This window comes from Daphnia magna, unplaced genomic scaffold (genome assembly GCF_020631705.1).
Source record: "Daphnia magna isolate NIES unplaced genomic scaffold, ASM2063170v1.1 Dm_contigs255, whole genome shotgun sequence".
NCBI classification, from domain to species: domain Eukaryota; kingdom Metazoa; phylum Arthropoda; class Branchiopoda; order Diplostraca; family Daphniidae; genus Daphnia; species Daphnia magna.
In genome coordinates, this window is record NW_025533205.1 from 28486 (window position 1) to 45956 (window position 17471).

A 17471-nucleotide genomic window follows, 5' to 3' on the forward strand; every position below is an offset into this window, starting at 1 on the left:
CTCAGCGGGGGAGGAGCTGGATGGTACATGACTTATTTGAAAGTGCGCGATCAAGTCGAAATTATGTACCTTTGTCGAGTTTACTCTGCTTCACAGTCACGTCGGGAACATCTCGACACGCACCTTTCCCTCCCTCGATCGAGCAAAAGAGCTTTTAAGGATTCAACAGGAAAAGAATAAGAAAAAACCGCCGGTGGATAATCGTTGAGGGGTTAAAGTCACGTCGGTTTAATGGTTTGTTATATTAGTTTTTTTTTTTTTCCATTTCTTTTTTTTTTATTAGTGTGTATTTTACTCCGCCCTCTTAGCGTGTTAGTGCGGGGGCGTAGGGTAGAATGAAGGAAGAAATTGGTCTTCCGGAGGGGCTTGGTTAGGTCGTTGACGTCTTGGGTGGGTTTATGTATACCTGTATAGGAGAGACCACACCATTAAAGGATTAGACACAATCCATCCGTTGGTTTTCTAACGACTTTTACCTCGTTACATCGACTTAGACACATTTTAAAACAAAGAGGAAAAAAAAACAAAAACAAGAAAATAGAAAAACAAAAAATGTTAGAGAGCTTTTTAGCATTGTATTCAAATAGGTATGAAAGAGGATGTCGTGGTTTATCATGAAACAGTGAGGAAGGTTGAAAAGAAAGAAGGAACAATAGGATAAAAGTCTGGGGGTAGACACAGGTATAATGTACATGGAAATGACGAGGAAATGAAAAATCATGTGAGATGAATTCCATCACTCGATAAGAATATAACGCCGAGACTTTGATTGTTGATTTAAACTCAAACACTTGGATTTATTATCTCGAAGGTAGTTACCTTTGATTGTTGTCTTCCTTCGTTGATAACGGGAAATTTATGAAGACGTCAAAGTCACGTGCTGATGTGATACATTGATTTTGGCGTTGGCAGGTGAAGGAGAACGACTGAATTGAAACGAATGGCAATGCCAGAGTAATTATCATTTCCATATTCACTCGGCTAATGGATTAAAAAAAAAAAGGGCTTGTGAATGAGTTGCGGGGTCGGTGGTGGGCGAGCCGAGTCGTTCAGTAGGTCTCAGTGCGTGTAGTTTCTCTGGAACCCAATGCTGGGTTCCATGTTTAACGCTGCCGGCGCCCGTGTGACCATAGCGTCGATAGCCTACTCTGGCCAGTCGCTCGTCCAGCAGCAACAACGTCACAACGTGTGTATCTAGCTCTCTCTCTCTCTTCGTGTTCTCCCACCTTGCGTGTCGGAAATGCACGTTTGAAATCGTGTTTCCGGAACCCACCACGTGTGTTGTTACATCGGCGGTCTCGAGTTTCTGGGTTGGAATCTTCCGTCGATCCCGTTATCGGTGTCGTTTCTTTTGATTATCCAAACCATGGCTCGACCTGACTTACAGAAAGGATTATCATTTCGTGATACACGTCAACGGGCCGATTTGTTACCCATTCAGCACCGCCTGTCCCTGCCGGGAAAGTATTCCTGGATACCGGTAATTATTAAGAATACGTATAAGGTTTATTTGTTGTAATTCAATTATATGGGCACCATATATATATATATATATGTGATATTAGGCATGTTGTGAGTAGGTCTATTGCATAGGGATCTATTCTATTAGTATGTCAGTGTATTTTTGGTCAGTTCTACATTGTTATGTATATGGTTTGATGGCTTTGTAGACCGAATAATGAGCAAAACCCGAAGGAAAAAGAGAGAGTAGGCCTATGAGATTCACGCGGAAACTTGGTCATGGAGCTTTTTGTTACATTACCCGTGTAATGATCGTATAGGGGAAGTCCATCATTATCATGGACTTGCAAGAGAACGGTTAAAAAAAAAAAAAAAGGCAAAGCCAAACAACTAAACAAGTCATGCCTTTGAAGAGGGAGGATGTACACGTGTGGGAGTGTGTCTCTTATAAATAGGTAAATATCCTTCACTGGGTGGGAAGTGGGAACCATTATTCGAGGCAAAAGAAAGCAAACAACAGATCAAAACCAAATTGTCGGCGACTCCGAGTCGTGAAAATCATTGGAGGAGAACGTTTGTGTTGGTAGCACCATTTCCCATGTATATACCAGACCTGTCCTTAAATGGTTTCCTCCTCATCCCTACAAACACACTGTCTCTAGATTTCAAGGAGGGCTTGAGATGACGATGTTTCTGAGTATACTGGCATGCGTATTTAGGCTAATATTTAAGATAACGACCATTTTCTCCGCAGTTCCGAAACTTCGTGCTGGGAGTTAAAAATTTGAATGGGTGGTGGGTACACGTCTATCTTTCTACTGGGAAGCAGACGGTGCAACACGGAAATAGCTATTAAAAAAAAAAATGGAAAACGATGTTTAAAAAAAGTTTTTTTTGTTTTGTTTTCGTTATGTGAGAATGGTTAATGAGGTGACGGTCTCCTTATCCAAGACCATCTTTGAACACCAAGAGGCCCCCACACGTTATTCGAAGTCTTGGGGAAAGCCACGCGGGATAGAAGATATTTGGCCGAATCGGCACAACTGCATGGGCGTGAATGCTGATGTGTTCACGTTTCTCACGCGTTTAATGTGTTTTTCTTTTTTCCTCTTGCGTTCGCTCTTTTACGAATCGAACGCCAGTAGCAGGAAATCATGGCTCAGTTATCACTACTGCCCCCTTTCATTCAGATCATGTGACATCCTCATCGTTGAACCCTTTCGTTCAAATTACCAAAGGTTTCATCGTAATTAGTCGGACTCGTCTATACGATCCTTCGTTTCACGGGGAATGGGACAAGATTTCTCCGCTTGTGGGTGGCAAATCAGATGATCAGCAATCACGTCAAAATCGAAGAATAGGCTATAAGATACAATGTGATTAGGTTGTCGTAAAAAAACAGGCGATTTCCCGCTGATCACTGTTTGAATTGGTAGTTGTTATTACATTGAAAAGACTGCTAATTTGGTTTAATGGGGAAGAGTACACCATTCGTATAGGTGGTGGTTACCTAATAACATTTCTAACGAACTCGTTCAGAGTCCATCGCAATGGGAAATGGACAACAGAGAGTTGTAATACTTTCTCGTACTTCGTCACGCTCGTCCAAGCGTGATGGTTTCGTCTTCCTTTTTTTTCTTCTTTTTGTGTCGCTCCATAATTTTACACCAAATTTTCCTTCGTTTTTTTTTCTGTTTATCCTTTTTTCCGCCGTTTTCTTTGTTCTTTGTTCTTCCCCAGACGAATTTGGAATTGTGAACGCTTTTTAATGCGATGTAGTGACGTTCAGGCCTCTTTATTGTTGATTTACACGTCAATTTTCTCCTAGTTAACGTGCGAATAATTAGCCGAGCCTGATCTGGATCAAAACAGCTCATTAAACATAACGCACGCTTGCAAGCTGTTCTCTAGCCTACGCCTTTGCATATAGCACACGTTACATGCTCTACATGTCTTTTTCCATCTGAAACTCGTATAGATCTTGGTTTGTTAACGTCGCCGTATATGCACGAAGAGAAATCGAACGAGTTGCCTTTTTCTGTTTTTTCTTGAACCGGCTGGACAGAGCCCATACATCATGCATTACTATTCGATTGGTATTTTGTTTGTCTCGCTCGATCGAACCAATGACGCGTTCATCGATCAAACGAAATGCTCTTTAGCCATATGCCTATTCCCATATGCTTATTGGCTTTCGCTCTATACCTGTGGTATTCCTCCATTCAAGACGCGTGTGGTCCACACAGCCAAAAGTTCAACATGTGTTTATCGATAAGGGACACGGTCATGGAATGTATACACAATCGACGATCACGATGAACATGAACTAGTCGAGAACCATCACATGTACCTACTTCTTTGGTGTTGTTTTTTTCTTTTCTTTTATCTTTCCGTCCGGCTTACCGAGCCACGGAAATGTACCGTTGGAGTCGATCAGACCGGAAGCCCAGCTGTGTCTAATGAAATGCGTTAATCTGTAGTATTTTGGGGAACTACCACGGTAGCTTCAGGAGGGTTGTCCCATTAACCTCGAGAATTTTCCATGGGCCGGCATCACGTTCTTGATAGTGCTTTGTTGTTGCTTCTTGTGATTAAATCTAACGGTATAAACTAATTACTTGGGTTTGATGGGTCGGGTTCAGAGGTCAAACGGACTTGTTCCGTTCCGGGGCCGTCCATAGGTGGGAATTACAGTTGGTTCTGATGGTGATCTTGATACACGCACACACAACCTGTCTAAATGCTGCATCAACGGTATAATTTTTTTTTTCTCGTTCTTTGATTATCATTGTCGTTAACGTGATAATGAATTTTTTATTTTTTTCAAGAGAGAAAAACAGTACATTTGAATGTTGAAACTCGCGGGGATTAGCTGATTAGCGAATAAAATGCGAATGGAATGCTGAAAAGCTAGAGGACGTTCACCAAGATTGTATGTTCGCACGCAGTAATTTTTTGCCAGTTATCATAACTATATAAATATATAGGCGAATCAGTTTGAAAAATCGCGTTACCGTTAGTTTGTCCCGGTTGTTCCGCTCCCTTAGCCTGCGGCTCCCACTGTTAGGGCTCCACCCAACTACTGGCTTGCTTGCACCCTATCTCTACACATGCATGCATATGTTCACGTACAATGTAACTTACACATGTTCCACATTTTTTCTGCCGGCTCTCGTTTTACCCCATTTCCCTTTTATTTTATTTTTTTCACGCGTAGGCTATTTAGTTTGCGGGTAAAAATTATTTCCCTTTTCTGATGTCTCTTCCTGCGACCTAGAACGAAAACTTTGCATTGCCGCTTCTGCATTAGGAACTCGTGAGCTCGATATTGCATTGTTCATGTCGGCACCGCCGAAATGGCGGTGGCGATGGTGGTCAGCTTTCACGCAGATCGTTTTCACTCTGCGGACAACCACTGGAGCAATACCGAAATAAATATTAACTGCCGTGTTAAGTACGCAATGTGCGCTTCTTCCAGCAACCATTGCTAATGTAACTCCGAGCCATAAATTTGATTTATTCTTATGATAAAGAGAAGTTTCGTGTACATAATTTAATTATACGCCTTCCGGTAGGATAGTAATTAGGCAATTATTGCAGAGAGACCGTTTGGGAAAGCTTTTCAGTTATTATTAATTATACCTGTCAGTGCAAACGATAATTACACCCTTTTTTTAAATTTTTTTTGCTTGTTTTGCGTGTTTGAAGGCTGGAATTCAAAAGCGCTCATCAACCGATAATTTTGTTTTCTTCTTTGGAAAAAAAAAACACTATGACTTTTATGTCCGCTAGATGGCGTAGGTGGAGTTGTTAAAAACACCACTAGGTGTCGTTAACCAAAAAGTTTTTATGCAAACAGTAGATGGCATTGTTATGAACAAGTTTATTACGTCTGCACATGCGAAGTCTGTTACCTGTCATGTTTCTTAACCAGGTAATACTGGTTACGACTGTCTTTTGGCGATTTGAAACCCATTTGAGAGAAAAAAAAGAACGTTTTATGCTGGTCCACGTAAATATTAGTTTCGTAAGGTTTTGAGGATTCACATGACATAGACAAAACTGCCTGTTGACTCTCTTTATTATCGAATTCAAAAGAGTGTAAAACGCTGTATTGATAGGCCGTAATAAAAGACTTCGTCCGCGTCATGTGAATCCAAAAAATACACAAATGCAGTAAAGGGACACAAAATTTTTAAGACTGTGCTGCACCTGTTGAAACTTTTCTTTGTTCGTTAAATGCACGCGACACCTGTCGACCTGCTTCAACGCAATATGGGAACGGCGCAGGGGTCGATTGCTCACTCGTTCTCTTATCCCTATTACGTGTGAATCTTGTTTCAGGTAGTCTGCCACTTGATCGCCGTTCCACATTCCAATCACAAGATATTAAAACACAGACTTGCATTTCCTATTCTAGATCCTTTCTTGGCTGTGTCGGAAAGGTGAGGAAACGCTGTCACGCTATCACGTCACGCTGGCCGACTCGTTAGCCGCCGCCAAGTCGCAACAGCGAGAGTTTCAACGATTCCTCATACTAGCCCAGGTAAGTTCGAAAGATATTTTCTTTCATTCTACAAACCCTCTTTCATTTTGTTTCTCCGACGTGATCCTGCTATGCAACTTTAGTATCGATGGCGTTAATGCGAGACAGCTAATAGCGTGTAGTGATAAATTATACGGATGCCCGTAAAAATCTGTCAGAATCGGCTCAGTCGTGAGAAGAGTTCGAATTCAGTGTAAAAAAACGAGAGGTGGTATACGGTGTAAGGTTGAACACTATGCTTACCTGACGCTCGAATTGGGAAGTCGAGCGATCATCGGCAGGTGGGAAATGTGTCAGCCTACTTTCATTGTCAGTTAGGTGAAAAAAGGGAGGGAAAGAGAGACCGAGAAAGACGTCACATCAGTACGAGCTGAGGTTTTGGAAGAAGAAAAAAAAGAGACCGACGAGGTCTTTAAGGTCAATCTCGAGCTCGATTTATATATATATATATATTTCGAGTTTGGCTGAAAGTGCAGGATAGTTTTTTTTTACATGCCGTGGTGGTTGGTGACCTGGTTCGACTAAATGAAGCCGCACTTTTCACAGCCTTCACGTCAATTACCTAAGAAACGGCCCGCTTATGACAGCAGTCTGTAACTTATGATTTCGTTTTTTTTCTTTCTTTCCTGAAAATCTCTATACTTCGTATAAACGTAAATTTGGCAGTTGAGAAAGTAGGCGGGAGGCGAAAAAACCAGAAGCGGTATTAGCCGTGTCATACATGTTGAACAACAACTTCCTTTATTGATAGAAAGTAACAGAATGTTTTGAATCCCAGATGGAAATGATGCAATACTTCTCTGCTTTTAGACGCAAGTTCCTCTTTCGTCACATTAAATTCTTCCTTTAATTTGTTTTTCCTGTTGAGAAAAAAACAAACCGGCTCGGGGAAACTGACGTGTGCGCGTTTCGAATGCGCATCCGGCAGTCCGTTTGCTAAATATTCAGCGTCGTATTTCCGCGCCGTCATTCTCTGTTCGGTGAGAGCACACGTGACGCGCTTCCGCCTTTCATTTCATCCGCCAACATTTGGTTGTAATTTGAACATAAAAAATGTTCCGCCACTACCGTAGTGAATCGATCGTTCACTTCAAAATGTTGGATAAAGTTTACCCGATTAGAGAGCTGTCAAGGTTTCCTACGAGGAGAATCGTAAGTAGAAGTTGACGACTGATGCGATGAAAATAGACGTGCGTATGTCGATGTTGTTCATTTCGTTATCGTTGTGTAAGCAATTCCTCGGCTTAGCACGGTCGTACGTTTTGTCACCACACCAGGAAAAAAAAAAAATCTAAAGCCAAGGAGGATAATTGGGAATTGTCTATGCTGTAACCGTGCCTGTTCCGTGGTGGATGGTTAGGTGGCAGAGCGCGTTTCCTTCACAATCTTGGTTCGGAAATGTATCAAAAAAAAAAAATGGCTCCGGTTGACCCGGTTTCGGGTATTGTACTTAACGTTAACTGAAAGAAGTGTAGTACAAGGCGATAAAACGAGAAGAAAGAAAGATGTTTACTATACATTTACATGTATAGTATACACGCTGTATATCCTCACAAGTTCCTTTTCCTGAAAGCGTGCAATTAACGTCTCTTCTCGCTGGTATGCCTGGAATACCGTGAACAGGGCGAAATATGGCTCATAATTCGAGAGCCCGTCGGCAAACAAGAGGACACCTTCTTTCCTTTTTTTTTTTTTCATACAATTCTTCCATAGCGCATCAGATTTTTTGTTTATTTTTAAACGAAAAAATTCTTTCACCGCTATCAAAATATTTCAAAGGTGAATCGCTTAATCGCTTTTTTTTTATTTGAGGATGTGGATGGAAAAGAAAACAGCGATATTTTGTAGAACTTTTTGACCCAATTTCACTTTTAAAAAAGAAAAAAAAAGGTGACTCTTAAGCAATTTGTATCGCTGTGATGAATCCACGCAGTAATGAAAAGGTCTCCATGTTAATCGTTTCGGATCATTTTGCTGTTGTTTCTTTCTCTTTCCGAGAGGCGTTTTCGATCAGCTGAATAACAATGGAGAAAATCTGCTCTTATAAAAAGATGTGACAAAAACAAAAAAACACCGGAGAAAACAAAAACGTGCGAATACTGCAAAAAAATTCGATTACTTTCCAGTTGAATTCTCACATTATTATGTCGTAAAGAGTAGCGAAAAAAAGAAAGAGAAACAAGTCGAATTACACCGGAATTCTTCTACATTTCGAAGACGCGCACCTGGTTCCATCATTGCTTGAATCAGTTTTATCATTTAGTTTGCCCAAATAGCTACGTGTATAGTTTTATAATTCACCCTTTTGAAAAAAAAACCCAAGCTTTGGGTGTAAACACTAGAGACGCGGACGGGGCTGGTCGTTCAAACGTGTAACAAAAAGGCCAACATTGGAAGCGGAAGAAAAAGATGGAAGGCCAGTGCCAAGTTCACTCACCTGACCGTGACGGAGCAGCCGCGATTTATTGCACATTTTCAAAGAAGTAAAAAAAAAAAAAAATAGTAAAAATAGAAAATAAATAAGGGGCAAATAGAATAGGGGAAAAGTAGGAGGAGAAAAACCAAGAAGAGGTAGATGAAGAGGCAGCAGCAGTACCATCTGTCGTTTGTCCGAATGTTGGCCTTTTTTTTTTTTTTCATTTTTATGTTACGCGTATCCTTCACACACATATGCACTTTATGTATGTGGAATGGTGGATAGAAACAAGTATACAAGCTAACGTCACGCCATTTAAGTGAGCTCGATTCTATCGTGCTGCGGTCAAGATCCTCACAAGAGTCCCAGTACCTACTGGCCGGCCTTGTCACAGCTTATAGGTGTTTAGGTTATTGCTTCTATCGTCGTGCACGATCGACCGTACAGAACCTGGGAATTGTTTTTCCTTCTATTTCTATAGTCTCAGACTCTCTTCGTATTCTGTAAGACACCGTGTAATAATGCTGTGTAGAATCTCGTCCGACATCTCCCTCCCAAAAAATTCGTAGGCTCAAATCAGTCAGCGTAGCAGCAGGGGGAAGGTGGACGAACGTCGCAATCGTCATGGGAAAAACAAAAGCCCAAAACGTGAGCTGATCAAATCACGGGCCGCCCTTCGTCGTCGACGCCGAGCGTCTCGTTCGGTGTCGGGTTTCTGGGACGAGACTGATTATTCACGCTCCATCAGAGCCGATACCTTTATTTCTTATGTTGCTGTATTCTTCTCGAGTGTCTGCATGTGGATGTGTATACGTATGTTTCACGGCTAAAATGAGCTATTAAAGAGTTGGAACAAAACAAGACAGTCACGTCATTGGATCGTTAGCTTCGAGCGGTACGTGCGTTTGTGATGAACGCAACCACGGGACTTCATTAGTCGATTTCAAAGCGGGATTTTTTTTTTTTTACTACTTTCAACCAAAATATGCCTGCTGATGGAGCCTACTCAAAATGACGGGCAAAGGGTCTTTTGTTCTTCGACCCTTGCCGGATCGACTTTATGAAAAGTTGCTTATTAGGCGGATGCTGACGATGCTAATCTCACGCTGTTAGCGCTTTACAAAAAAAAAAAAAAAATGATAATAATAAATGAGAAATAAAACATACGAATGCAAAAACGAAAACAAACTACATGGATGGGCGTCTGTCTCTGTCCAGCGTGTGCATTTGTGTTTGCGTGTAAAGAGCGTTTGAAGACGTGGCAAGGTGAACGAGCCGAGAAGCGAGGACGTTCACCAGCACTAAAAGCCTCTACCAGTCTCTTCAACATCCCAGAAGCTTTTTTTCTTGCTAGGCAGCTGGCTTTTCGAGTTCAATGAGTGCCTCGTATCACATGGAAATCAGTTCAAATCCCGTGTGATTAACAAATGCATTAAGCTAATACTTCGAAAACGAATAGCAAAACAAAGAAAGGGTTTCGATTTATTTATTCACTTGAGAAAAGATAAATAATATTACCTACAAAAAAAAGGGGGATTCAAAATTGAATATAAAAACGAAAAATTCGAGGAAAGAACAAATCAATCCGGGCGTAGTGTTGAGGCCGCCTTCTTTCTGTTGCGTCTTTGGCTTGACGCCGGGTGTTATCCAGCGACTCAGGGTTAGCAGACTAGTGGGGTATGTTCGAGTCCTGCGGTGGGGCTATCTGACAGTTCGGTGCCGTCCTTGCTCAGATCAGTACGCACGAATCGTTCGCTCTCTCAGTTTAGTTCTTTCTCTCTCTCTCAACGTGTTTGTTATTTAAAAAACGTGAATTTGAAAGACGGACAAGGAAATTGCTGTTGGAGTGAAAACTTGCCGTTATGGCCGTTGATCATTCATTCGACGACTACCTTACATACCTGATCGCCCGGAGGATTCCGTTTCATCTTGACAGTGGCATCAGCATCTGGTGTTGCTGATGCATCTCATCAAAATTAATAATAGTGAGCCTAACGGATTCCGTTTGTTGAGGCAGACGACCTAGTGACGTTATTGCTCAGTGCGCGGGTGGTAGAGGAACGAGATTTTTCCTTTATTGAGAGCCAGCTGACAAAAGAGCAAACAATCAAATCCTTCAAGAAAAGACCAAATTATCACGTTGCGAATGCGTCATTTGGGTTACACTTGAAAAAAAAAAAAAGACGAAACAAAAAGAAATGAGCGTCGCCAGGCCGAGTGAGACGGGCTGTCGTTTGGTGCGGATCAAGCGCGTGCCTTCCAGCGAATTCCATCACCAGCATCCGCTTTGCGTCACCCGCAAAAATCCACAGTATCAGCATTACCTGCCGCCGATTACACTGCGCAACAGTTCCGCCCCGTCGGGCGTCAATCGAATTTGGATAAACCAGAGGCATTCTGATGCGTGGTACAGCGCCAATAGGTTCGCCGCCGTCACCGAATCCCCGCCCTATCATCACCAGGTATGATCGCAGCACAGGTCGCCCCGTTTCGTATTTCGTTCTAGCGAAGATCTCTTTGGCTTCAGGCATGGCGTTATTTAGTTATTTGACGTATCCATCATTCAAAAAAAAAAAAAAAAAGGCGCCAATTTCACCGCTGAACATTAGTTACTTCGTTGCCATCTTCTTCGTAGAATTCGATTTTTGGGGGTTGGTTGCTCTGGACCTCTCGAAACTCGCAGGGCATTGGCATAGCCACCTGGGCTGGGTGATGCCAAAAGAACAGTGTGCACGGTATACAGCGGAGGCAGACCTGCATCTTACACGTGATAAAGTCTAGTGAACTCGATGATCAACGATGCGAGTCCACCTTCCAGTCATCACGAAACGAAATGTTGATGGCCGACCTCATAACTGGAACAAACGAAAACAAAAGAAAAAATTTTCTTCTATTGCCGTGTTTATGCTACAACAAAAGACGGTGAAAATGAGAATAATGAGTTTTGGAAAAAGAAAAAAATAAAATAATCTCGGGACCGCCCTTCATCTTCCGCGGGCACCTCAAACTGTTTGGCTAGTCTCATCATCGTGATAGTCTTTGGAAGAATACTTGATGGCGTAATCTGTTGGCTCTTATGGTCGACTACTAGTGGACGATAACGAGAACACAATTACGTTACACGATCGCCATTGTCATTAGCATTGTTTATTGGCTCTCGAGGTTGTTTGTGTCTGTTTTTTGTTTTTTTCCGGAGCAGCGCGGCCGTGTCCAACCGCCCGTTTGGCCTATACGCAGCCAAACAACAAGAAAATTGGATTCTCGTTTTCAGGGTGAAAGCAAAGAATCTAACGAGCTCGTATCATGAAAACATACTAAATATTCGGCCTTCTTCTGTACGGCGTATATACAAGTTGTTGCGGTTTTTGGATTTCGTGAATCACCCACTAAACTTTTCGCCTGCTGCTCTATAAAAGATTTCTCTCTCTTTCTCCTCGATGCTTCCGATGCGTGTTTTTCCTATCAAACTCGCATTTTGTTTTTTGTTTTTTTTTTAAACATCGTCATATATCGATATGGGAATAAGGAAACCAAAGGGGTGCGTCAGAGGTCGCCGGGATTATCGTGCGTTTCCGCGTTTCGAGAAAGCTCTGATCGTATAGGCGAGCGAGAGTGTAGGAATCGCATCGATCTCTATGAGAAGCACGTAACTTTCTCTCACCCACAACATTTCGTCGCGCCTTCATCAACAACGGGGCAACCGACGTCTTCCGAGAAGAAACAATAGACACGCCAAAATAAAGAATAGAACCAAAAATAAAAGCTTTTTTTTCTTTTTTTCAGTTGCCAAAGCATCGGCGATCAGGAGAAACTGATAAATAACAATTTTCGAGATAGATGGATATGTTTGCTGAAGCTCATTTGCATTCGTCGGTTAGCCTGTCAATCTGTCTCAGCTTTCTGATGTTTACGACTGGATTGTTGATCGCACGGTAGTCGTCTTCCGGGAAGTCGGTTGCCTTGGAATTGCGCGTTCATGTTTCTCTATGTGTGTGTGTGTGTGTGTGTACGAATCGCTGGTTAAGAAATACTACTCTTGCAAATTCGACGAATTGGGTAACGAACGAGGATGTTCTCACGTTAAAATAATCAGATAATGTGTAGCCGGCTAGAGAATCCTAATCTTTCCTTTTATTTTACTTTGGTCGGATGCGTATCCGATGAACCGTTAACCCCATCGAATTCCTTGAACTCCCGTTTGATTTTTACGGAGAAGGATGGCCGACGAATCGTGGAATTCGTTGATTGTTCCATGCGACGATAACTAAGCGAAGTAACTCAATGACTGTGATGAACTTTCCGTTTCTATAGTTATCAATGGCTCAATTAAAAATGATCCCTACGAGTGATTTGAACGATCGTAGCAGCGGTTGCCTTGGATACGGAAAGAAAATCCGCACACGGCTATTCAAAGTGGAGAACATGATATAACAGATCGTCCTCCTCTTGACAGCAAAAAAAAAATGTTTTATCCTTTTGAGCTCAACGAGGGGATGGATGCGGATCTTCTTTTTTACATTTCCCTTTTTTCAAAGTCTATTCAGCTGTGCTATACGGATGAATGTTTACACGAGAACGTTCTTCGTGCATCGAAAAGAGGCTGGATCCCTATATTCATACAAAAAAGAGGGGACGATCGGAACAAGGGAGGATGAACCTCCCCCTCAGCTTTTTTTTTTTCTTTCCTCTTCATCCCCCCTTTGTGTAGGCGGCCTTTTATGTATATCTGTCACGTGTTTGGGTCGTCGTCGGGTTATCGAAGAGGGCGTAACTAAACCCGGCAGATGGTTTTTTCCCTCTTTAAACGAGAGAATAAGAGAACATTTTTCTTTTCTTTTTGCTCGTTCCCCTCCATCACTGTGTTTAGTGTGTGCGCCCTCTTGTTCGGCGATTGCGAACAAGAGGAACGCTGAGAGGAGAGCGTCTCTTATTTTCCCAATACTGCGTCAACTTCACCCTCTTCTCGCCTTTACACAAAGCGAATGTCCCTCCCCGACATTTAATTTCTGTCGTTTATTTGACGGCCAATGGACTGTGTCGCTCGGGGTCAGCTTGCGAAGACCCCTAAAAAAACCGGAGCGGCTGCAACAGATGAAATGCGAACACAACGGGCTGTTTCCCAACTCTTACCAACATAATTTAATATGTACAATATGTGTGTGTGCTGATTCCAGTTGACAGTTGATCTGTTGGCTAAGTTATTTTCGATGCTTCTCCCCCCTCGTTTTGTGGCCGTGGAGTTTGTGGCAATAACTGGCCATATGCTGCCAGAAAAATCCCCCCCCCCCTCAGTAATCTCTCACATACGCAGCCCTTTTTAATTTTCTACCCTCGCAAACATAGGGCCAACTGTTGAATTATGGATTTATTAGATAAATATCGACTTGATCTCTGGCGCGTGTCAAACGCTCGCCCACTGCTAATTCGCCATGAATATTCAATGCTAACTGCGGAACAATCCAACGTTCCCCCCCATCTCCGTTTGATAAACGACTTATTTTTCCGCTGTAAATAGTTGGATTTACTAATAAGTGGTGACGGTTGAACGACCGCCTTTACCAAAGTTTTGACAGTTTTTTTTTAAATATCCTTTCGTCTAATTTAGTGAGCGAATCGGATCGTCAAAAACGACGGCATTCCAATCGTGCATAGGTTAAAAGGGCCTTTAAAAACCGTCTGTATTTCCATGACTGTTGGAGTCTCAAACACGCCATCGTTAATGGTTGATTGGATTCTTGTTTTTTGTTTTTTATTTGTTTGCCTATTGTCATATTTCATAATTAATATTGAGACATGGAAGTTGCCACTTGGCCTCGGGACTTTCCAGTACCCGGAGGCGGCTGCAAAAGAAAAGTTGTTGGTTTTCCCCCCCCCATTAAATATCCGGCCAGGGCGTCCAAGTGGCAACGTTTTCAAACGAGCGTTCGGTTCTTGCCTTTCTTTTCACTTTTCTTTTTGTTGTTGTCGTTTGTTTTTTTTGTGGGGGAGTTTTTTGTTTGTTTTTTTTTGTTGTTGTCCCCTCTCGTAGCGACGACGAACTTGGATTTTATCGTGATTGTCATTTTCTTTGATGGAATCGAATGCACGACGTGGCACTTTCTCTGCCGACTCTTCTCCAGTCCCGACAAACTTAAAAAATCCCCATCCATCCCTTCCATTCTATATATGATTCGTGATCGTCTTGGAACATTCCAAAGGCTCGATGGTTCAGTCATCCCAAATGGATTTTGTGTGTGTGTATGAACGGGTTTGGAAATGTCCCGCACTCGTTATCTGTCTTTAGTTTTTGATTTCATCACCGAAAATTGTTTGGACTTGGCGAGAAGCAAGCATCCGCGACCGAAGGCTCTTAGAACCCGTCTCTTCTGAACCTTGCAGGCAAATGCCAGAGTATTGCATCCATTAAAAAAAAAAAAGTATAAATAACAAGCAAAAACAAAAAATAACCACTTTATACACGTAAGCATTCGGTTGCTGCGTTTTTTTTTTCAAACCCATAATCCGTCAAAAAAAAATCACGTAGGATAAACTATTTAGTTGGAGCAGCGGTACTCGGCGCGATTGGTCAAAATAACGTGTAACCTGCGCTACCGCTCCCTCCTATCTTACGGAACATTGTGTGTACATGTTTGCCGATAGCCCTAACAGCAAAATGGGATGGGAGATTTTAGATGATGCTCAGAGATGGAAACATCTCAAAACAACCGTTCTATTGCCTCCTGGGGAATCGGTCAACTCGCAGCCGAACCTCAAGCGCAAATGTGTGCCAACACAACTTGCCTACCGCTCAAACACCTGCGCACAATGACACAGTAGTATGTTCGTAACCAGTGTTTTTGTTTTTTTTCTGGGAGGATTTTGTTATGAATTTAGTAATAGAAAAAAAAATAGCCTTTCTAAATGATAATGGAACATTGTGGATACAGTTGACCGTGTTGGCAAGCGCATCTTTCTCTCATCCATAACATAAGTGAAGCTGTTGGCGTGTATAGCGTGCGCGGCTAGCATGGCATTTCGGTGTCCAAATCTAATCGATTACACATGTACGAAAAGAGCATCAACGACACACAGAGAGAGAGAGAGAAGGGAGAGGGTATTCTTTTGATTAGTGCGAGTAAAACGAGGACGCGTGTACATCCGGGACCATTTGGATTGTTAGCGTCATTATTAGAGATAGGGCGAGCATGTCTACAGTCTGAATTGTCAACATGTATAATGTAGAGCCACTTTCGGCACAGTATGGGGGGGTAGTAGAAGAATGACAAGGAAAGACTCTGGGGTCTAGTTGTAATGATATATTTTCATCATTTCCTTAGCCAGCGAAAGCTATAACGCAATAGACTGTGCTGGTGCCCCTATAATTGATTGGGGTCTTCATTGTAGACACGACCTGGATCATCAACAGAAGCGCTGGGAATCCATCTAAGTGTAAAGTGACCCCCAGTGAGGGCGATCCGCCCTACTTGACGCCCTTATGACCGCAGTTGCAGCAACTCCTTCAGGGCTGATCGACCCATGTTTTGATTATCCCAATGTATTAAAATGAAGAAACCAGGCCGTCGTCTCCATACCCGTGTAGCCTTTCCGGACCAATGCCTTCGTGCATTCATTAAAATGAAACCGCCATCGGCCTTGCCGATGACAAGACGGGTAGGCGCCCGGTCGATCGGGCACGACGTCCTTGCTCCCGATTCAAGTGGTTGACGATCTTCCGCGGCGATGATTGCGACGACGATACATCATGTTGAAGAGAGCTCTCAGCAACTGCCAAGGTCGTTTTCTCCGTCTAACTGTTCTCGCCGTGTGCTTATCTTTACCGACGTAGCCGCTGGTGGTACTTGAGGTGCCCTTTTGTTGGCCGCTGCTTCAAGTAGTAGCGGTCCGAACGCCCGTCTCTATGAGCCAATTGAACGAGTTATAGTGAAAGAAAAGCGTCAGCTGGCTAGCTCGCTAGTATATCAGCGTGAGCGCACGTACCAGCTACCACCAAATGAAATAAAAGGCGAATAGGCCAGCTCCGTTAGTTGAACCTTTTGCTGCGTTCCAATTTATTACGATGCTACGCTGATGACGGCCAACAATTTTTTTTTTCTATTCGGAATTCTTTAAACGTCACTCTCAGCAGCCTCTTTTTATTCTTCGTATTTTTTTTTTTTAATGCCCACGTCGAATACGGTCCTTCTGGCATCTTGAATAATGAAGCAGTTCATCATTTTGTTTTTTGTTTTCTGTAAGGGGCCTGTTGTCCGTGGACTTGGTCGGGAATTTTTCTTTATCTTAGTTTTTATCACCATTTATTTTTTTTTTCAAAAACATATTAGTAATACAATCCGCTAGAATATCAAGTCGGCCAAAATCATTCACGCGCAACGGGATTTTTGTTTTGTTTTTTTAAGCGTCGAATTTTTCTCAGCTCCAGAAGGCAAACGACATAGTCATTGGAGCGAAACCAACGGCAATAATAAGTTTGGCTATACATTTTTTTCGTGAGCGGCCTATGAATTTCCCGTAAGCGCCACAGCACCGAATTCTCGTTTGTAATATATTCACATCGTGTCTTTTTGTTAAAAGTCATTTCTTTATTTCATTCTTTATTCCATTGTTTTTTGCTTGTCTGTTGTCAAATTTCCTTCATTCGCGTCTTTCAAGATTTCAATCTGTCGCCAACGTTCATTAGCAAGTATCTTGAAAAAAAAAAACAAGACAGAAAAGAAAAAAAAATCACGCTTAACCTGGTGTTTAGTTAGCGGTTGTTTTCACTTTTTCTGCACTCAAGTATATGTATTTTTTTTCTTTCATCGTACTTCTCCCTTTCTACATGACTCTCCGGTCGAATGCAAGGTTTTCTTGTAATAACGCGGCGCGGGACCGGGTCACTTTCTCTTCTCCGCGTCCCTTCCGCGTTATTGAACTGCGTAGCAAAAGAGAGAAAGAGAAGCAGGAATAAAATGGCCCATTGTATTGAAATCTGTTTTCAAAATAACCCCTTTCTGTTTTCCCTTTTGTTTGTCCCAACGTTTCTGCCCTCTAGTTATAACGTGAACACAA

At 42.3% G+C, this 17471-nt stretch overlaps 1 protein-coding gene across 4 annotated transcripts in view; it reads left to right on the forward strand.

The window, feature by feature from the left end:
- Positions 1-17471, forward strand: part of LOC116928488 (pleckstrin homology domain-containing family G member 4B) — a 26106-nt gene that overhangs the window by 2943 nt on the left and 5692 nt on the right. Inside the window, exons 1-2 of one of the 4 annotated variants that reach the window (XM_045167653.1) lie at positions 1155-1480; positions 5882-6007. In XM_045167653.1, coding sequence (XP_045023588.1) covers positions 1367-1480; positions 5882-6007 — 240 coding nt within the window. In that variant the 5' untranslated portion in view covers positions 1155-1366. Of the gene's footprint in view, positions 1-1154; positions 1481-5344; positions 5396-5881; positions 6008-10017; positions 10886-17471 lie in introns of those variants that run through there. The other 3 variants (XM_045167654.1, XM_045167651.1, XM_045167652.1) reach the window with 3 other exon arrangements.